Source organism: Oncorhynchus mykiss, unplaced genomic scaffold (genome assembly GCF_013265735.2).
Source record: "Oncorhynchus mykiss isolate Arlee unplaced genomic scaffold, USDA_OmykA_1.1 un_scaffold_121, whole genome shotgun sequence".
In the NCBI taxonomy this organism is placed as follows: domain Eukaryota; kingdom Metazoa; phylum Chordata; class Actinopteri; order Salmoniformes; family Salmonidae; genus Oncorhynchus; species Oncorhynchus mykiss.
In genome coordinates, this window is record NW_023493662.1 from 1,295,001 (window position 1) to 1,317,500 (window position 22,500).

At 45.7% G+C, this 22,500-nt stretch overlaps 2 protein-coding genes across 3 annotated transcripts in view; one reads left to right on the forward strand and one right to left on the reverse strand.

Annotated features, from left to right (window-relative positions):
* Positions 1-8,540, reverse strand: part of LOC118936624 (E3 ubiquitin/ISG15 ligase TRIM25-like) — a 109,910-nt gene extending 101,370 nt beyond the window's left edge. Inside the window, exons 1-2 of one of the 2 annotated variants that reach the window (XM_036972211.1) lie at positions 7,869-8,540; positions 6,681-7,445 (exon numbers count right to left, since the gene is read on the reverse strand). In XM_036972211.1, coding sequence (XP_036828106.1) covers positions 7,344-7,445; positions 7,869-8,465 — 699 coding nt within the window. In that variant the 5' untranslated portion in view covers positions 8,466-8,540 and the 3' untranslated portion in view covers positions 6,681-7,343. Of the gene's footprint in view, positions 1-6,680; positions 7,446-7,868 lie in introns of those variants that run through there. The other variant, XM_036972212.1, reaches the window with a different exon arrangement.
* LOC118947089 (tripartite motif-containing protein 16-like) overlaps positions 1-22,500 on the forward strand; it is a 33,809-nt gene that overhangs the window by 8,115 nt on the left and 3,194 nt on the right. Inside the window, exon 2 of the mRNA XM_036972223.1 lies at positions 18,455-18,550. Coding sequence (XP_036828118.1) covers positions 18,455-18,550 — 96 coding nt within the window. The remainder of the gene's footprint in view (positions 1-18,454; positions 18,551-22,500) is intronic.

Genomic DNA, 22,500 nt, shown 5'->3' on the forward strand with positions numbered 1-22,500 from the left:
GGGTACAGAACACCTCTTGGTCCTGCTCTACTCTCCTCCCTCATGGACAGACAGGTACAGAACACCTCTTGGTCCTGCTCTACTCTCCTCCTTCCTGGACAGACAGGTACAGAACACCTGGCCATGATACAGTGTCAGCTGCAGCAGAGACGACTGAGAAACAGGTAAGACCAGAACAACTTGTTGGTGACTGTCTGATAAACAAGGTATTAAAGATACAGTAGGAACTAAATCTGTTTGAATATGAGATCATTGTATTATATACAATATGAAATGGATCCACAAATACTCCAATTCTCAGCCATTACTGACAAAATAATCAAATGTAATATTTTTTACCAAAAACTCGACATGGAAAGCAGAAAGCTGTGATCAATTAAATACAACGTGTACTAGATATCTGTGTCATTTATAGCCTGGCACAGATAGTAAAACTACATTAAATACAACGTTAACTAGATATTATCTGTGTCATTTATAGCCTGGCACAGATAGTAAAACTACATTAAATACAACGTTAACTAGATATTATCTGTGTCATTTATAGCCTGGCACAGATAGTAAAACTACATTAAATACAACATTAACAAGATATTATCTGTGTCATTTATAGCCTGGCACAGATAGTAAAACTACATTAAATACAACGTTAACTAGATATTATCTGTGTCATTTATAGCCTGGCACAGATAGTAAAACTACTGTAGCGACCCGCACAGACAGCTGTGTGTTATGTGTTCGGCTAGTAGGTGGTTGTGTTGTACCAGTTCCCAGTGTTCGCGGGGTCCGACATGCCAATCAACCTGATATCTGCCAATCACAGGAATGCCTGGGATGTTCTGATGCCGGGCATCCTGGTGGTTGGCGGAGTGGCGTGGAGGGGGCAGGGCATTGGAAGTTAAGGTTCAGCCTTTGTTCTCTCTCTTACGTCTGGGCTTCACAAGAGAAGGTCCCGATTGGCTTGTGGGGTATCTTTCATTTATTTGGCGTGACCTAAGGCCAAACAGTAGCCTGTGTAAATTTGCTAATAAACCGTCAACTCAATCCTCTGTCTGGACAATTGTTCCTTTATGATCTAGTCAGGTCATTACACTACAGGCAGCCTCCAGACTGCCTGTTCCCAACAGTGGGGTTGTGGGTTTGGATAGGGGCCCCTCTCTCTCTCTCTCTCTGACTGGAGGAGAGAAGTGAAATGGTGTGTCTCCTCTGGTCAACAATACTCACCATATGTCACGTAGAGTAGGCCAGAAGGCTAAACTGGATAACCTAACCTCTATCAAAATAAAAAGATGGCGGAGCCGCAAAAGTTCTTCTGTGCAAAGGTGTTTATTTACAAGTGATTCCGGAACAGAAAACAACAGTACTGCCATCAACGTCTACCTTATGAGACAGCTTAAAAACAATGCTGCCCCATCCACAGCTCAATCCAAAACAAATGCCTCCTCAGAGACTGGAGAGAGGCTCCTTTTGCAGGGCTAGCCCCTCCCCTCAGAACAATTAACCCTAATTAATTAATCAATTAACAATACAAACCTACATTTTCCATGAACTAAACATACTAAAGGATATACATTGCAACACGGTTTTAAACAATATCACAAAATAACATTTACAACATTACATCACTACTGACAATATCTTTCATTATGCCCATATGCATTAATGAGCCATTTGGGACAGGCACTATAAAGCCAACCCAATTCCCTTAGCTCAGGTCCTTTTCCAGCATACCCGGAAGCTACAGAGATGGAGAGAGAGGAACAGAACAAACAAACAATGCGCTCATCCACAACATTGATAAGTATAATACTTATTGTATCTCTCAATTATGAACATTGACAAGTGTGAAATGCCTGCACCAAGACAGAAGTTAATTTGTGTGTCGACCCACATTGTTAACTTATGGTATAATGTCGCAGGGAGGAGTGATGAATATGTGTGTGCGTTAAAGAACCAAATGCTGTCCGCGGCCAGTGACGGACTTCTACGTCACATTACCTTCCTCCTCTCCTGAAGCGACCATGTTCGGGAGCCTTGATAGGTAGTCCGCAGTAACGTTCTCTTTTCCTGCCTTGTGACGGACACAGAACCTGAAGGGCTGGAGCTCCAGATACCACCTGGTCACACGAGAATTCCGGTCCTTCATGGTCTGGATCCAGGTCAGTGCTCTGTGGTCCGTGTGCAGGTCAAATTCCCTCCCAAGAAGGTAGTAACGGAGGCTATCTAGGGCCCACTTTATAGCCAGGCACTCCTTTTCGATTGTAGAATACCTGGTTTCCCTGGGCAACAGCTTCCGACTCAGGTACAGCACAGGAAGCTCTTCTCTTGGCTCCCCTTGGGCCAGTACAGCTCCAATTCCTACAGCCGAAGCGTCCACCTGCACGAGAAATCTCTTCTTAAAATCAGGGGTCTGGAGAACAGGGAATGAGCACAGTCGTTTTTTCTGTGTCATGAAGGCTTCTTCACACTCCTCAGTCCACTTCACAGGGTTGCTGGCCCCCTTCGAAGTGAGGTTGATCAGAGGGACAGCGATGGTCGAAAACTGTGGAATGAATCTCCGGTACCACCCTGCCAGACCTAGGAAGGACTTCACCTGTGTCTTGGTTCTGGGTTGAGGGCTATTCCTGATGGACTCCACTTTCTCCACCTGAGGCCGAACTTCACCCTTACCCAGCTGGTAACCCAGGTACTTTGTCTCCTGTTTCACCCACTCACACTTCAGGAGGTTAAGCGTGAGGCCTGCTTCATGGATCTTCCCCAGGACGCTGCTAAGATGCTGCATGTGCTCCTCCCAGGAGTGGCTGTAGATCACCACGTCGTCCAAGTAAGCAGCACAGTAATCGTCACAGTCCTGGAGGACCTTGTCCATCAGCCTCTGGAAAGTCGCAGGGGCCCCATGAAGGCCAAACGGCATGAACTGGAACAGGCCCATTGGCGTCCGGAATGCAGTGTAGGCCTTGGATTGTTCATCCAGGGGCACCTGCCAGTACCCTTTGCAGAGATCCAATGTGGTGATGTAATGAGCTCTACCTATTCTCTCCAGTAAGTCGTCAATGCGGGGTATGGGGTAGGCATCAAACTGGGAGATGGCATTCACCTTACGGAAGTCCATGCAGACGCGCAAAGAGCCATCCTTCTTTGGGACAATGACAATAGGGCTGCTCCATTCACTTGAAGATGGCTTGACAACATTCATCTCTATCATGGTGTGGACCTCTTCCTTGAGGGCTACCACCAGCCTCTCAGGCACACGGTAAGGATGCTGGCGGTTCTGGCAAGACTTCAAACGAATTACGTGTTCCAGGACTTTGGTTCTTCCTGGTCTCTGACTGAAGAGGGCCGGATACTTGCCAAACAGCTGCTTCAGCTCATCTTGCTTGTCTTCTTCCAGGTGAGCCAGTATGACTTCTGCTCGTTCTTTCCATGCCTCTGTGACCCCATCCGACTCATCCTCTTCTACTCTGCGGACCAGAAAGGACTTTCCTTTGGAGAGTTCCTCTTTCTCCTCCCAGGCCTTGAGAAGGTTCACATGGTAGGTTTGCTTCTTCCTACCCTTGTCCGGGTGCAGCGCCTCGTAGGTCACTGGGCCCATCTTCCTCCCGATTAGGTACGGTCCTTGCCATTGCGCAAGGAGCTTGCTGGTAGACGAGGGAAGGAGGAGCAGGACTTTCTGTCCTGGCTCAAACTCTCTGTGGCGAGCGTGCTGGTCATAGCCTCTCTTCTGGGCCTTCTGGGCTTGCTGAAGGTTTGCTCTAGCTTCCTCTCGGTACCGTTCCAACCTGTCTCGCATCTGGAGGACATACTGGACAATCCCCTGTCCTGAGGTAGCTACTGGGGAACCTTCCCAGCACTTCTTCAGCAGGTCCAGTGGTCCTTGCACTGGCCATCCATAGAGGAGTTCGAATGGCGAGAAACCTGTCGATGCCTGAGGCACCTCCCTGTAAGCAAAAAGCAGAAAGGGTAACCACTTATCCCAGTCTTTACCAGTGTCAGCCACAAACTTCCTCAGCATGTTCTTGAGCGTTTGATTGAATCTCTCTACGAGCCCATCCGTTTGGGGATGGTAGGGAGTAGTCCTCAAGCCTTTAATGCCCAGCTGTTGGTGGAGTTGAACCATCAGTCGCGAGGTGAAGTTTGTCCCTTGGTCCGTCAGGATTTCATCTGGGATTCCTACACGAGAGAAGAGCTGAACAAGAGCACTGATTATTTTTGGAGTGGTTATGGAACGGAGTGGGAAGGCTTCTGGGAACCGGGTGGCATAGTCACAGATCACCAATATATACTTGTAACCTGCACTACTCTTCTCCAAGGGTCCAACAATGTCCATTGCAATTCTCTTGAATGGGGTAGAGATAACTGGCAGTGAACATAGAGGAGCCCGTTCAGACCTACGGACAGCACTGGTTTTCTGGCACGTGGGGCATGATTTGCAGTATTTTTGTACATCAGTATACATGGAGGGCCAAAAGAAACGGGAGCCTAGCCTAAGATAGGTCTTATGTTGCCCTAGATGGCCTGCCCATGGAACTGTATGTGCAAGGTTGAGAACAAGTGGTCTACAGGTAGATGGCACCACCAACTTCCTGCTATCTGCCTCTGACCCAAGGTAGAGTATGTGGTTGTCTACTGTGTAAATCACCCCCACATGAAGATTGACTGTCCCCAGCTAAGGCCTTGTCAAACAAACATTTCAAGGTTGTGTCAGACTTCTGCAGTGTAGCAAAATTTTGTGGAACATCCCATTGCACCTCTAACCCAGACACATCAGCTACAGGTACAGGGGTTCCCACATACTTCTCAAGACGCCGCTGGCGGCGTGACTTTCTGGGCCCTTTGGTTCCCCCCTCGCACAGACTATCACACAAGTCAGGCAGAGGTTGTAAACCAGCTTTGGCCTGGGCACGAGTGACAACTGAACATGCCATCTGAACATCAGACTGGCAAACTGACTGCCCATATAGCTGACCCCCCACACTTCCCAACAGATCAGAGAGTACAGGCACATCCCTCCCCAAAATCATCTCAAAAGGTAGCTTCTCCATTACCCCAACTTTGAGGAGGTATTTCTGACCCTGAATCTCAACTGTGAGCTCAGCTGTGGGCTGCTGTGACTGGTCACCATGGACACATTGGATCAGTGTCTGATGACCATAATCAATGTCATTAACAGGTACATTACCTTTTCTGATCAATGACAGGGAACTGCTGGTGTCAATCATTGCAGTAAGACTTTTACCATTCACTTTTACAGGTACCAAGCATGACCCTTCCAGAGTCTGTCTATTCTGAACACCATCCCCCTCGCTGGGTACATAACAGTAACCTGAGAGCTTGGATTTACGTAGCGGACACATTGAAGCTTTGTGCCCCTGCTGCCGGCAGTAAAAACAGGTCAGACCCCTCCCATCAGAGCGAACTGCATGATCCCTTACCTCCCTCCCAGACACATAACCCCCAGAGTTACCTCCACCATCTCTGGTGTTTCTGATGTCCCTTGTGTCTCTGAGACTCCTTGGAGCGGGTGCTGCAGGTTGTGGTGGGCCCCCTTTACGTGCATGAAGATACTGCAGTGCAAGCTTGGCCGCCATAAGCACGTCCTTGGGCTCGTGCTCTCGGACCCAGGTTCGAATGTCGTGTGGTAGAACTTGTAGAAGTTGCTCGAGGATGATGACCTCCCCGATTTCGTCCTGTGTCTTCTCCCCCGGTCGAACCCATCGTCGGTAGCGACCATTGAGGCGGTGGTACGTCTCTGTCGGTGACTCACCCGATGGCGTTGATGCAGCTCTGAAGCGTTGACGGTAGGTTTCCGGTGAGATGTCAAACTTCACCAGCAGCGCTTCCTTCAAGCCCTTGTAGACATTGGCCAGCCCCTCATCCATTGCTGTGTAAGCCTCTAAGGCCTTGCCCGTGAGCAATGGGACAAGCCTGCAGGCCCACTCTACCTCAGGCCACTGCCACGTCTTAGCCATGCGCTCAAACCTCAGCAGGTAGTTTTCAATGTCCTCCCCCTGCTGGTATGAGGGCATCTTTGGCTCCTTCCTCAGGAATGCTGGAAGATGGACGTTAACACTGCTGGACTGGTCTCCTGGTGCTGGCCTCATTACTGCTTGGGGTGCCTGCTGTGGAGTTGAAGTCCCTGCTGCATCGAGCCTTTGTCGTCCTGGTGTTGGAAGACCCAATCTTGGGCTCTCACTGACGAGTTCCGCCTGGTGGGGAGCTGTGAGGATAGATTGGCGTAGGCCACATAACTCCTGCTTGAGGTCTTCGTCCCTCTTCTCAAGGCAGGTGAAAAGTTGCTGAAAAAGGGTTACCATGGTTGGGTGTGGTTCTGGTCCCCCAACTGCTCCTTCAGTCAGCAGCTCACCCAGTTCTGGTTGTCTTTGGCCCCGCGGTCGGGCTCCTAGTTTCTCATACTTGACCTCTTCTTCTCCAGACGATTCCATGGTATTCCACCCCGGTTCAACTTCAGGTACCTTTTCTGACAGTTGCTGATGTTGCTGAGAACGCAATCCTGTACGCATTCCTTTACCTCTCTTGTTGGAATTCACTGATTTGCGGTACGCCATCCCACCACTGCCACCATATGTCACGTAGAGTAGGCCAGAAGGCTAAACTGGATAACCTAACCTCTATCAAAATAAAAAGATGGCGGAGCCGCAAAAGTTCTTCTGTGCAAAGGTGTTTATTTACAAGTGATTCCGGAACAAAAAACAACAGTACTGCCATCAACGTCTACCTTATGGGACAGCTTAAAAACAATGCTGCCCCATCCACAGCTCAATCCAAAAAATGCCTCCTTAGAGACTGGAGAGAGGCTCCTTTTGTAGGGCTAGCCCCTCCCCTCAGAACAATTAACCCTAATTAATTAATCAATTAACAATACAAACCTACATTTTCCATGAACTAAACATACTAAAGGATATACATTGCAACACGGTTTTAAACAATATCACAACATAACATTTACAACATTACATCACTACTGACAATATCTTTCAATATGCCCATATGCATTAATGAGCCATTTGGGACAGGCACTATAAAGCCAACCCAATTCCCTTAGCTCGGGTCCTTTTCCAGCATACCCGGAAGCTACAGAGATGGAGAGAGAGGAACAGAACAAACAAACAATGCGCTCATCCACAACATTGATAAGTATAATACGTATTGTATCTCTCAAATATGAACATTGACAAGTGTGAAATGCCTGCACCAAGACAGAAGTTAATTTGTGTGTCGACCCACATTGTTAACTTATGGTATAATGGCGCAGGGAGGAGTGATGAATATGTGTGTGCGTTAAAGAACCAAATGCTGCCCGCGGCCAGTGACGGACTTCTCCGTCACACCTTGAGAGATTCCACAGCCTGTTGGATCTCCTTCAGCTCCTTCTCTCTCTCCTGGAATCTCTGCTGGACCTTCTGCTGACTCATTCCCAGCTGCCTCTGTGGAGAATCACTCTTCAATGAGCTATCAAGCTTTATTAGTCCAGTAGATCAATAGTACAGTAATGTGACATAGGACCCATAGAGAGGAAGGTCTACAATCCTGAGGAAGTCCCTTTACAATATTATATTATGTTGCTATGTGAATGATTATAGTTTTTATGGTAGACCTACATGTATCAAGGGGTTGAGACTGAACTTTGGACTCATAAAAGGCCATTCTGAATGATAATAGTGTTTGACTTTAGAAAATGGTGATACATTTGGAGAATCTAGGTTAACATATCTATATACTCAAGGTTTGTGTTCATTTTTGTGGATCCATTTAATTTGAATGATCTCATATTCAAACAGATTTAGTTCCTACTGTATCTTTAATTCTTTGTTTATCAGACAGTCACCAACAAGTTGTTCTGGTCTTACCTGTTTCTCAGTCCTCTCTGCTGCAGCTGACACTGTATCATGGCCTTTATGTTCATCCATTGTACACAGATAACAGATACACTGCTGATCGGTACGACAGTAAACCTCCAGCAGTTTGTCATGATGAGAGCAGATCTTCTCCTGTAGTTGTGCGGTGGCTTTGACCAGCTTGTGCTTCTTCAAAGCAGGAGATTCATAGTGAGGTTGGAGGTGAGTCTCACAGTAAGAGGCCAGACACACCAGACAGGACATGAGGGCTTTCTGCTTTCTGGTCCCAGTGCAGACATCACACACCACATCTCCAGGTCCAGCATAGCACAGAGCAGGAGGGGGAGCAGCCTGGAGTCCTGTCTTCCTCAGTTTCTCAACCACCTCAGCCAACATGTTATTTTTCCTCAGATTAGGCCTTGGAGTGAAGGTCTCTCTGCACTGAGGACAGCTATAGACCCCTTTCAGAACATCCTGATCCCAGCAGCCCTCAATACAGCTCCTACAGTAACTGTGTCCACAGGGGATGGTGACCGGCTCCTTCAGTAGATCCAGACAGACAGAACAACAGAACTGGTCCTGGTCCAGCAGATCTCCCTGTTGAGCCATTTGGACGGTTGTTCACTCTCACACAGGCAGACGACAGAGAGACTCAGATCAGTTTCGTTTACACAGAAGAGAGTTTGTGGGAAGGGGAGGGACTTCCTGGTTCTGCCAGAGGGGTGGGGTTAGAAGGAGGGAGGGGTTAGAGGAATGGAGGAAGAGAGAGAGGAACTGCAAGCAACAGCAAGAGGGAGACAAACAGTTTTGTTCCAAGGTTAGAGCCCTTAACATGGAACAAATGTCATAATGAATCTAACTTGACTAGAATACAGTATGTACATATGAAGTGGACAGTAGTAGTTATATAGGACAGGCCTTGACTAGAATACAGTACATACATAAGAAGTGGACAGTAGAAGTTAAATAGGACAGGCCTTGACTAGAATACAGTATATACATATGAAGTGGAAGGTAGTAGTTAAATAGGACAGGCCTTGACTAGAATACAGTATATACATATGAAGTGGACAGTAGTAGTTAAATAGGACAGGCCTTGACTAGAATACAGTATATACATATGAAGTGGACAGTAGTAGTTAAATAGGACAGGCCTTGACTAGAATACAGTATATACATATGAAGTGGACAGTAGTAGTTAAATAGGACAGGCCTTGACTAGAATACAGTATATACATATGAAGTGGACAGTAGTAGTTAAATAGGACAGGCCTTGACTAGAATACAGTATATACATATGAAGTGGACAGTAGTAGTTAAATAGGACAGGCCTTGACTAGAATACAGTATATACATATGAAGTGGACAGTAGTAGTTAAATAGGACAGGCCTTGACTAGAATACAGTATACATATATGAAGTGGACAGTAGTAGTTAAATAGGACAGGCCTTGACTAGAATACAGTATATACATATGAAGTGGACAGTAGTAGTTAAATAGGACAGGCCTTGACTAGAATACAGTATATACATATGAAGTGGACAGTAGTAGTTAAATAGGACAGGCCTTGACTAGAATACAGTATATACATATGAAGTAGACAGTAGTAGTTAAATAGGACAGGCCTTGACTAGAATACAGTATACACATATGAAGTGGACAGTAGTAGTTAAATAGGATGAACCATGACTAGAATACAGTATATACAGTGGGGCAAAAAATTATTTAGTCAGCCACCAACTGTTTGAGGTTGTGGACAGGTGTCTTTTATACTGATAACAAGTGCAAACAGGTGCCATTAATACAGGTAACGAGTGGAGGACAGAGGAGCCTCTTATAGAAGAAGTTACAGGTCTGTGAGAGCCAGAAATCTTGCTTGTTTGTAGGTGACCAAATACTTATTTGACACCATAATTTGCAAATAAATTCATTAAAGATCCTACAATGTGATTTTCTGGATTATTTTTCTCATTTTTTCTGTCATAGTTTAAGTGTACCTATGATGAAAATTACAGGCCTCAGTCATCTTTTTAAGTGGGAGAACTTGCACAATTGGTGGCTGACTAAATTATTTTTTGCCCCACTGTATCTAGTCTCCCTTACGGCTCTAATCTGATATTGGTAGTGGGGTGGTAGATGTCTAGTCTCCCTTACCGCTCTAATCTGTTACTGGTAGATGTCTAGTCTCCCTTACGGCTCTAATCTGATAGTGGTAGATGTCTAGTCTCCCTTACGGCTCTAATCTGATAGTGGGGTGGTAGATGTCTAGTCTCCCTTATAGCTCTAATCTGATAGTGGTAGATGTCTAGTCTCCCTTATAGCTCTAATCTGATAGTGGTAGTGGGGTGGTAGATGTCTAGTCTCCTTTAGGGCTCTAATCTGTTACTGGTAGATGTCTAGGCTCCCTTATGACTCTAATCTGTTAGTGGTAGATGTCTAGTCTCCCTTACGGCTCTAATCTGTTAGTGGTAGATGTCTAGGCTCCCTTATGGCTCTATTCTGTTAGTGTTAGATGTCTAGTCTCCCTTACGGACCTTATCTGATAGTGGGGTGGTAGATGTCTAGTCTCCCTTATAGCTCTAATCTGATAGTGGTAGTGGGGTGGTAGATGTCTAGTCTCCCTTATGGCTGTAATCTAATATTGGTAGTGGGGTGGTAGATGTCTAGTCTTCCTTATGGCTCTAATCTGATAGTTGTAGTGGGGTGGTAGATGTCTAGTCTCCCTTATGGCTCTAATCTGATATTGGTAGTGGGGTGGTAGATGTCTAGTCTCCTTTACGGCTCCAATCTGATAGTGGTAGTGGGTGGTAGATGTCTAGTCTCCTTTACGGCTCTAATCTGATAGTGGTAGTGGGTGGTAGATGTCTAGTCTTCCTTATGGCTCTAATCTGATAGTTGTAGATGTCTTGTCTAAATTACGGCTCTAATCTGATAGTGGGGTGGTAGATGCCTAGTCTCCTTTACGGCTATAATCTGATAGTGGTAGTGGGGTGGCAGATGTCTAGTCTCCCTTCTGGCTCTAAACTGACAGTGGTAGCAGGGTGGTAGATGCCTCGTCTCCCTTATGGTTCTAATCTGAATGTGGTAGATGTCTCGTCTCCTTTATAGCTCTTATCTAATCGTGGTAGTGGCTTGGTAGATGTCTAGTCTCCCTTACGGCTCTAATCTGATAGTGGTAGATGTTTATTCTCCCTCATGGCTCTAATCTGATAGTGGTAGTGGGGTGGTAGATGCCTCGTCTCCCTCATGGTTCTAATCTGAATGTGATAGATGTCTAGTCTCCTTTATAGCTCTAATCTAATCGTGGTAGTGGGTTGGTAGATGTCTAGTCTCCCTTATGGCTCTAATCTGATAGTGGTAGATGTTTATTCTCCATCATGGCTCTAATCTGATAGTGGTAGTGGGGTGGTAGATGCCTCGTCTCCCTCATGGTTCTAATCTGAATGTGGTAGATGTCTAGTCTCCTTTATAGCTCTAATCTAATCGTGGTAGTGGGTTGGTAGATGTCTAGTCTCCCTTACGGCTCTAATCTGATAGTGGTAGAAGTCTATTCTCCCTCATGGCTCTAATCTGATAGTGGTAGATGTCTAGTATCCCTTATGGCTCTAAACTGATAGTAGTAGTGGGGTGGTAGATGCCTAGGGTCCCTTATGGCTCTAATCTGATAGTGGTAGTGGGGTGGTAGATGTCTAGTCTCCCTTATGGCTCTAATCTGATAGTGGTAGAAGTCTTGTCTAAATTACGGCTCTAATCTGATAGTGGGGTGGTAGATTCCTAGTCTCCCTTACGGTTCTAATCTGATAGTGGTAGATGTCTATTATCCCTTATGGCTCTAAACTGATAGTAGAGTGGGGTGGTAGATGCCTAGTCTTCCTTATGGCTCTAATCTGACAGTGGTAGTGGGGTGGTAGATGCCTAATCTCCCTGTTGGCTCTAATCTGATAGTGGTAGTGGGGTGGTAGATGTCTAATCTCCCTTCTGGCTCTAATCTGATACGGCTCTAATCTGATAGTAGGGTGGTAGATGTCGAGTCTCCCTTATGGCTCTAATCTGATAGTGGTAGTGGGGTGGTAGATGTCTAGTTGCCCTTATGGCTCTAATCTGATAGTGGTAGTGGAGTTGTAGATGTCTAGACTCCCTTATGGCTCTAATATGGTAGTGGTAGACGTCTAGTCTTCCTTATGGCTCAAATCTGATAGTGGTAGTGGGTTTGAAGATGTCTAGTCTCCCTTCCCTTATGGCTCTAATCTGGTTGTTGTAGCTGCCTAGTCTAATTCATGGCTCTAATCTAATGGTGGTAGATGAAGAAATTCGGCTTGTCACCAAAAGCACTCACAAACTTCTACAGATGCACAATCGAGAGCATCCTGGCGGGCTGTATCACCGCCTGGTATGGCAACTGCACCGCCCTCAACCGTAAGGCTCTCCAGAGGGTAGTGAGGTCTGCACAACGCATCACCGGGGGCAAACTACCTGCCCTCCAGGACACCTACACCACCCGATGTCACAGGAAGGCCATAAAGATCATCAAGGACATCAACCACCCGAGCCACTGCCTGTTCACCCCGCTATCATCCAGAAGGCGAGGTCAGTACAGGTGCATCAAAGCTGGGACCGAGAGACTGAAAAACAGCTTCTATCTCAAGGCCATCAGACTGTTAAACAGCCACCACTAACATTGAGTGGCTGCTGCCAACACACTGACACTGACTCAACTCCAGCCACTTTAATAATGGGAATTGATGGGAAACGATGTAAATATATCACTAGCCACTTTAAACAATGCTACCTTATATAATGTTACTTACCCTACATTATTCATCTCATATGCATACGTATATACTGTACTCTATATATCATCGACTGTATCCTTATGTAATACATGTATCACTAGCCACTTTAAACTATGCCACTTTGATTACATACTCATCTCATTTGTACATACTGTACTCGATACCATCAACTGTATCTTGCCTATGCCGCTCTGTACCATCACTCATTCATATATCCTTATGTACATATTCTTTATCCCCTTACACTGTGTACAAGACAGTAGTTTTGGAATTGTTAGTTAGATTACTTGTTATTACTGCATTGTCGGAACTAGAAGCACAAGCATTTCGCTACACTCGCATTAACATCTCCTAACCATGTGTATGTGAAAAATCAAATTTGATTTGATGATTTGATTTGATTTGTCTAGGATCAGTAACCCACACTAACCCACTACCTGTATGTCTCCTCTGTCTAGGATCAGTAACCCACTACCTGTATGTCTCCTCTGTCTAGGATCAGTAACCCACACTAACCCACTACCTGTAGGTATCCTCTGTCTAGGATCAGTAACCCACACAAACCCACTACCTGTATGTCTCCTCTGTCTAGGATCAGTAACCCACACTAACCCACTACCTGTATGTCTCCTCTGTCTAGGATCAGTAACCCACACTAACCCACTACCTGTATGTCTCCTCTGTCTAGGATCAGTAACCCACTACCTGTATGTCTCCTCTGTCTAGGATCAGTAACCCACACTAACCCACTACCTGTATGTCTCCTCTGTCTAGGATCAGTAACCCACACTAACCCACTACCTGTATGTCTCCTCTGTCTAGGATCAGTAACCCACTACCTGTATGTCTCCTCTGTCTAGGATCAGTAACCCACACTAACCCACTACCTGTATGTCTCCTCTGTCTAGGATCAGTAACCCACTACCTGTATGTCTCCTCTGTCTAGGATCAGTAACCCACACTAACCCACTACCTGTATGTCTCCTCTGTCTAGGATCAGTAACCCACACTAACCCACTACCTGTATGTCTCCTCTGTCAATCTGTTTTCTACTCAGAGAATGATGCATAGTTATTAGCTAGTAAGTTTCTACTGAAACAAACTGCCTTTGTGTACCTCAGGAATGCGGCCAAGTGCTGTTTGGGTGTGACCACTGTAAGTGACATGTCCTGTTTTTTGGTATCTGCAAAGGATCCAGCTGGGTGGAGACATGCCAGAGAACAGAAACTAGCTGGAGCAGCAGCACCTAAATATCATCAGAAAAGAGTCATGAAACTGGTGGTTATCACTGTCTGCACTCTATGCCTCCACCCATGTCTTCACACAGCTGCTACCTGCCATGTAGCCAAAGAGGTTGTACTTTTCTAGAAAAGATGAGACCCAACAGTGTTTGTTGAACTTTAGACTCTGCACTGTTGAGTGATGGTCAACTGATCCAGATTTGATAATCTGATAATAAAGTTGCTGTTTGAATAATCTAGTCTCTCTCCCTATTGGTTAGAATCTCCATGACAGGCCTCCTAGTGGTCGGTGTCCTAAGGCACTGTATCTTACTGCTGTGCCACTAGAGATCCTGGTTTGAGTCCAAACTCTGTTGACCCGGTTGACCCACCGGGCGGACGACATTTTGCCCAGCGTTGTCCGGGTTTGGGGAGGGTTTGGCCGGCAAGGATGTCCTTGTGCCAATGCACAAGAGCGACTCCTGTGGCGGGCCGGGCGCAGGGCACGTTGACACGGTCGCCGGGTGTACAGTGCACGCTGACACGTTAGCCGGGTGTACAGTGCACGCTGACACGGTCGCCGGGTGTACAGTGCACGCTGACACGGTCGCCGGGTGTACAGTGCACGCTGACACGGTCGCCGGGTGTACAGTGCACGCTGACACGGTCGCCGGGTGTACAGTGCACGCTGACACGGTCGCCGGGTGTACAGTGCACGCTGGGAAACGATGTAAATATATCACTAGCCACTTTAAACAATGCTACCTTATATAATGTTACTTACCCTACATTATTCATCTCATATGCATACGTATATACTGTACTCTATATCATCGACTGTATCCTTATGTAATACATGTATCACTAGCCACTTTAAACTATGCCACTTTGATTACATACTCATCTCATTTGTACATACTGTACTCGATACCATCAACTGTATCTTGCCTATGCCGCTCTGTACCATCACTCATTCATATATCCTTATGTACATATTCTTTATCCCCTTACACTGTGTACAAGACAGTAGTTTTGGAATTGTTAGTTAGATTACTTGTTATTACTGCATTGTCGGAACTAGAAGCACAAGCATTTCGCTACACTCGCATTAACATCTCCTAACCATGTGTATGTGAAAAATAAAATTTGATTTGATGATTTGATTTGATTTGTCTAGGATCAGTAACCCACACTAACCCACAACCTGTATGTCTCCTCTGTCTAGGATCAGTAACCCACTACCTGTATGTCTCCTCTGTCTAGGATCAGTAACCCACACTAACCCACTACCTGTAGGTATCCTCTGTCTAGGATCAGTAACCCACACAAACCCACTACCTGTATGTCTCCTCTGTCTAGGATCAGTAACCCACACTAACCCACTACCTGTATGTCTCCTCTGTCTAGGATCAGTAACCCACACTAACCCACTACCTGTATGTCTCCTCTGTCTAGGATCAGTAACCCACTACCTGTATGTCTCCTCTGTCTAGGATCAGTAACCCACACTAACCCACTACCTGTATGTCTCCTCTGTCTAGGATCAGTAACCCACACTAACCCACTACCTGTATGTCTCCACTGTCTAGGATCAGTAACCCACTACCTGTATGTCTCCTCTGTCTAGGATCAGTAACCCACACTAACCCACTACCTGTATGTCTCCTCTGTCTAGGATCAGTAACCCACTACCTGTATGTCTCCTCTGTCTAGGATCAGTAACCCACACTAACCCACTACCTGTATGTCTCCTCTGTCTAGGATCAGTAACCCACACTAACCCACTACCTGTATGTCTCCTCTGTCAATCTGTTTTCTACTCAGAGAATGATGCATAGTTATTAGCTAGTAAGTTTCTACTGAAACAAACTGCCTTTGTGTACCTCAGGAATGCGGCCAAGTGCTGTTTGGGTGTGACCACTGTAAGTGACATGTCCTGTTTTTTGGTATCTGCAAAGGATCCAGCTGGGTGGAGACATGCCAGAGAACAGAAACTAGCTGGAGCAGCAGCACCTAAATATCATCAGAAAAGAGTCATGAAACTGGTGGTTATCACTGTCTGCACTCTATGCCTCCACCCATGTCTTCACACAGCTGCTACCTGCCATGTAGCCAAAGAGGTTGTACTTTTCTAGAAAAGATGAGACCCAACAGTGTTTGTTGAACTTTAGACTCTGCACTGTTGAGTGATGGTCAACTGATCCAGATTTGATAATCTGATAATAAAGTTGCTGTTTGAATAATCTAGTCTCTCTCCCTATTGGTTAGAATCTCCATGACAGGCCTCCTAGTGGTCGGTGTCCTAAGGCACTGTATCTTACTGCTGTGCCACTAGAGATCCTGGTTTGAGTCCAAACTCTGTTGACCCGGTTGACCCACCGGGCGGACGACATTTTGCCCAGCGTTGTCCGGGTTTGGGGAGGGTTTGGCCGGCAAGGATGTCCTTGTGCCAATGCACAAGAGCGACTCCTGTGGCGGGCCGGGCGCAGGGCACGTTGACACGGTCGCCGGGTGTACAGTGCACGCTGACACGTTAGCCGGGTGTACAGTGCACGCTGACACGGTCGCCGGGTGTACAGTGCACGCTGACACGGTCGCCGGGTGTACAGTGCACGCTGACACGGTCGCCGGGTGTACAGTGCACGCTGACACGGTCGCCGGGTGTACAGTGCACGCTGACACGGTCGCCGGGTGTACAGTGCACGCTGACACGGTCGCCGGGTGTACAGTGCACGCTGACACGGTCGCCAGGTGTACAGGGCACGCTGACACGGTCGCCGGGTGTACAGTGCACGCTAACACGGTCACCAGGTGTACAGGGCACGCTGACACGGTCGCCGGGTGTACAGTGTTTCCTCCGACACATTGGTGCTTCCGGGTTAAGAGGGCGTTGTGTCAAGAAGCAGTGCGGCTTTGTTGGGTTGCGTTTCGGGAGGACACAAGGCTCTCAACCTTTGCCTCTCGAGTCCTTATGGATGGTTCAGCGATGGGACGAGATTGTAACTACCAATTGGAAACTAGGAAAAAGGGGTAAAAAATACAACTATTTCGGATTTTAAATAAAAAATACAAAATACATTGGAGAGCAGTTCAGCCCAGTGTAATTCAAACGACAAAATACTCAGAAGTAATTCAAATATATGTTTCAAATACATATAACATAAATACTGACCACCTCTGTCTACTACCCAACACACTGTCACACTTCCTTTCAAAGAAACCACACCCCCTCTACATACAGAGAACCCAGTCCAGTAGGAAGCCACTCCCCCTCTACATACAGGGAACACAGTCCAGTAGGAAGCCACTCCCTCGCTACATACAGAGAACAAAGTCCAGTAGGAAGCCACCCCCCCTCTACATACAGGGAACACAGTCCAGTAGGAAGCCACTCCCCCTCTACATACAGGGAACACAGTCCAGTAGGAAGCCACTCCCCCTCTACATACAGAGAACCCAGTCTAGGAGGAAGCCACTCCCTGTCCTCTGGTGTAGAGTTCCATGAAACAGAAAGTAATCTTTCACACTGCCATTGCTTAACCTACGGGAGAGAGCACCAAAATGGCAGAGAATCAGGAACTGTTCTGTTGCTCCATCTGTCTGGATCTACTGAAGGATCCGGTGACTACTGCCTGTGGACACAGTTACTGTATGGGCTGTATTAAAGAAAGCTGGGATCAGGATGATCTGAAAGGTGTCTACAGCTGTCCACAGTGCAGACAGACCTTTATCCCAAGACCTGTTCTGAACAGGAGCACTGTGCTGACTGAAGTGGTGGAGAAACTGAAGAAGACAGGACTCCAGGCTGCTCCCCCTCCTGCTCTGTGCTATGCTGGACCTGGAGATGTGGCGTGTGATGTCTGCACTGGGACCAGAAAGCAGAAAGCCCTCATGTCCTGTCTGGCGTGTCTGGCCTCTTACTGTGAGACTCACCTCCAACCTCACTATGAATCTCCTGCTTTCAAGAAGCACAAGCTGGTCAAAGCCACGGCACAACTACAGGAGAAGATCTGCTCTCATCATGACAAACTACTGGAGGTTTACTGTCGTACCGATCAGCAGTGTATCTGTCTGCTGTGTGTGATGGATGAACATAAAGGCCATGATACAGTGTCAGCTGCAGCAGAGAGGACTGAGAAACAGGTAAGATCAGAACAACTTGTTGGTGACTGTCTGATGAACTAAGAATTATTTATACAGTAGGTACTACATCTCTTTGAATATTTGAGAATTAAAGTGAATTAATTATTTTTTTAAATCAATCCACAGAACAAATATGAACACAAACCTTGAGTTGAATATGTTAACCCAGATTCTCCAAATGTATCACCATTTTCTAAAGTAAAACACTATTATCATTCTGAATGGCATTTTATGAGTCCAAAGTTAAGTCTCAACCCCTTGATACATGTAGGCCTACCATAAAAACTATAATCATTCACATAGCAACATAATATAATATTGTAAAGGGACTTCCTCAGGATTGTAGACCTTCCTCTCTATGGGTCCTATGTCACATTACTATACTATTGATCTACTGGACTGATAAAGCTTGATAGCTCATTGAAGAGTGATTCTCCACAGAGTCAGCTGGGGATGAGTCAGCAGAAGGTCCAGCAGAGATTCCAGGAGAGAGAGAAGGAGATGAAGAAGCTCCAACAGGCTGTGAAGTCTTTCAAGGTGAGTATTGTTGACCAGTGGAGACACACCATTTCACTTCTCTCCTCCAGTCAGAGAGAGAGAGAGGGGGGCCCCTATCCAATCCCACTGACCCCACTGTTGGGAACAGGCAGTCTGGACCCCTTTCAGAGAATAGACTGGTTCATGTAACCAACTGGGCTGCCTCATCACATTACCATGAGTAACCATGACGACTCATGTCCCCTATACATTAAAATGGAACTGTCTCTCTCTCAATTGAATTAAATTCATAGGGCTTTATTGGCATGGAAATATATGTTTACATTGCCAAAGCAAGTGAAATAGACAATAAACAAAAGTGAAATAAACAATCAGAAATGAACAGTAAACATTACACTTGGAAGGGATTTGAGGGATGGGGGAGGGACTATTAGAAGTTAGTAGGACTCTTTTATTTTCTCAGAAGTACTGAGTTAGGTAGGAGGATTTAGAGTGGTGTAAACCGTGATTGAACACACTCCAGAACAGTAGGTGGCGCCATGCACCTTTAACGTTGGTTTGAGGGCCTCCATGATATCATAGAAGAAGAAGTTGGTCTGTGAGGGTTTTGTTGTTCATGAGGAGGGCTACTATTCTTTTCTCTTTTGGTTTTCAAGTATTTTCAGAATGTATTAAAGCCAAAGCTAAAGCTTCCCTAAACAATTCAATATATCAGTCAATATATTTTCTCTGTGATTTATTTTCTCTCCGTCAACCGTTCCATCGCATCTTAACCGTCTTACCGGGCGGGCACTAGGACCCGGGGGAGGCTGCTGCTGCAGAGGCTGCTGCACCGCTCGTGACTGTCAGTCTTCCTTGTAGCTCATTGGTTAAGCTGTGGCTCGAGACTGTTAACAGTTAACGGACAGGAAACGGCTCTGACAGGACACATTCATGTCGAGGCAGTGATGTGAATGTGTGGTAAGTTAGAATAGAGAGAGAGAGTTTTCACTACTATAGACTTTGGTCATAATCAAAGCTTTGTTAACCAATAGGTTTTTATGTGAGGCTGCCTGTAAGTTACATTGTAACAGACGTTACTAACGGTAACGGTGTCTTTTAAATTCGACATAAGTTATGTGGCGATGATATCTAGTTAACGCTGTATTTAATGTAGTGTAATGACCTGACTCGATCATAAAGGAACAATTGTCCAGACAGAGGATTGAGTTACGAATTTATGGTTTATTACCAACTTTACACAGGCTACTGTTTGGCCTTAGCTCACGCCAAATACATGAAAGATACCCCACAAGCCAATCAGGACCATCTCTTGTGAAGCCCAGACGTAAGAGAGAGAACAAAGGCTGAACCTTAACTTCCAATGCCCCGCCCCCTCCACGCCACTCCGCCAACCACCAGGATGCCCGGCATCAGAACATCCCAGGCATTCCTGTGATTGGCAGATGGCAGGTTGATTGGCATGTCGGATCCCGCAAACACTGGGAACTGGTAAGTACAACACAACCACCTACTAGCCCATTGGTTCTTAACCGGCAAAACTAAGAGAACACTTCCTTAAGCTGCATGGAGATGGAAAATACAAGAACACAACACTCGCTGAATTCAAGGTGAAGAGAGCCAGATTCGATGAAAAGGCTACTCTGCCTGTTCTCGGCTTTGTACCCATCAACAAACTGATCCTCACAGCATCGTACGAAGTTGCTTACCTGATAGCAAAGCAGGGCAAACCACACACCATTGGTGAAACACTCATAAAACCAGCTGTGTTGAAGATGGCGAATATCATGCTGGGAAAAGAGGCTGAAGTTAAGTTATCCCAAATTCCTCTTTCAAATGACACCATCGGTGACAGAATAGAGGACATGAGCAAAGGCTCAAGTAGTTGCAGATCTGATTTCAAGCCCGGCAAAATTCAGCCTTCAACTGGACGAGACCACAGACGTTTCCAATCTAAGCCAGCTTGCTGTATTAGTGCGCTATGTGAAAGACGACGTGATAAAGGAAGATTTTTTATTTTGTAAGCCTCTTACAACAACAACTAAGGCAGCCGATGTGAAGAAACTTGTGGATGACTTCTTCAAAAACAACATTCTTTCGTGGGATATGGTTTCTGCAGTTTGTTCGGACGGCGCTCCAGTCATGCTGGGAAGAAAGTCTGGTTTTGGTGCGCTAGTGAAAGCCGATGCACCACATATCATTGTTCCGCATTGTATTCTGCACAGGCATGCGTTGGCAACAAAAACCTTGCCTCCAAAGCAGAAGTATTAAAAATTGTAGTGGAATGCGTGAACTATGTGTGAACTAGTGCTCTGCAGCATCGCATCTTCAGTGAGCTGTGTAAAGAAATGGGCTCTGAATTCGAGGTACTTCTGTACCATTCTAACATTCGGTGGTTATCCCGGGGACAGGTGCTGAATCGTGTTTTTGCTGTGCGTGTGGAATTTGCCCTGTTTTTACATGAGCACCAACATTGTCATGCAGATTGCTTCAAAAATTCTGAGTTCATTCTCATTTTAGCGTACATGGCCGATATCTTCGCAGCTCTCAATCATCTCAATCAAAAGATGCAGGGCGGTGGAGTCGACATCATCGAAGCGGAGGAAAACCTGAATGCTTTTAAAAAAAAAGCTACCATTATGGAAATGACGAACAGAGAACAATAACTTCGCAAACTATCCTTTTCTGGACGACTGTGTAAGTAAGATCGAAGATGTATCTGGAATCGGAGACATTTCTGTAGCCGCGGAACTGAAGCAAGCAACTTAGATGAACTTGCAAAGTCTCTCTTCCCTACAAGTCATATCCAGCATGGGTGCCGTTCACGTTTAGTGTTGAGAAATGAAATCATTGAAATTCAGCTTTGTTCTGACAAACACCACTTTATATATATATATATATATTTGTCATCTACGATGGAAGGTGATCGAGCTACAGTGGTGTTTGTCAGACCAGGAGACATCTGAAAATCTCATGTGAAAAGGAAAGATATGTTGTAACAAACGGTATGAATCTGAAAATCTCCATATATATATATATATATTTTTATAATTATGCTCAGCTCATGGGGCCTTTGATGATATGAGGCCAGAGGAAATGGCCTCTTCTGCCTAATGGTAAATCCACAGTGAGCACAGCGCCACAATGGCTCGAGCCCTGGGAGTCAGGGAGGAGACGCCAGAGTAGTGAGCTCAGTGGCCACTGCAGTTTGTCCCCTTTGGCTTCACTGTTGACACGAAGTAACACCAAAACTAGTGGCAACTGAGCTGCCACTAAACACGAAGGAGACCAAACCTTCACTTTCACTGGAGTATAATTAAAACACAGATGTTTTGAAACTCCCGATTACAGCCGGCTGTGATACAGTCCGGGATCTAACCCGGGTCTGTAGTGTTGCCTTAGACCACTGCGCCACTCAAATACTATAGCGAAATGTAATCGTTCCATATAGTTCCATCTATGCCGTTGTAATTTATTAAAACATTTTGCTACACTGGTCACAGTAAAATTAAACAACTATAGTCTCGTTGTCTGACAATGACTGGATTAGGAAACGAAACATCTTGAATTCTTGGACGTGTTAAATGAAACATTGTTTTTCTTGAATATCTCAGTAGTCTGATTATTACACTTCTTAAATTAATGAAGCACTATGAATGAGTTTATAAGATGATTATTCATGATCTGTCTGACCAAATGATTGGCTGGTGCCTCCAACAAAGTTAGTAGCGGGCCAGTGACACCATAGGAAAATGAGTCGCGGTGATGTGGGCTGTTTTGTGGATAAAATGCCAGGGCCGTATTTTTGTCCCAGTCCACCCCTGGTTGCCAAGGTGAAGCCGCGCATTTCTGGTCTCTGAAAGGCAACAGCAGAAGTCTGATTTGCAGTAAATATTAATTATTATGTTTTTGTGTGAAATGATTTTGAACTGATGTTCTTGTGATGAGGTTCATTTTGTGTCAAATATGTTTTGAATTTGAAAAAATAA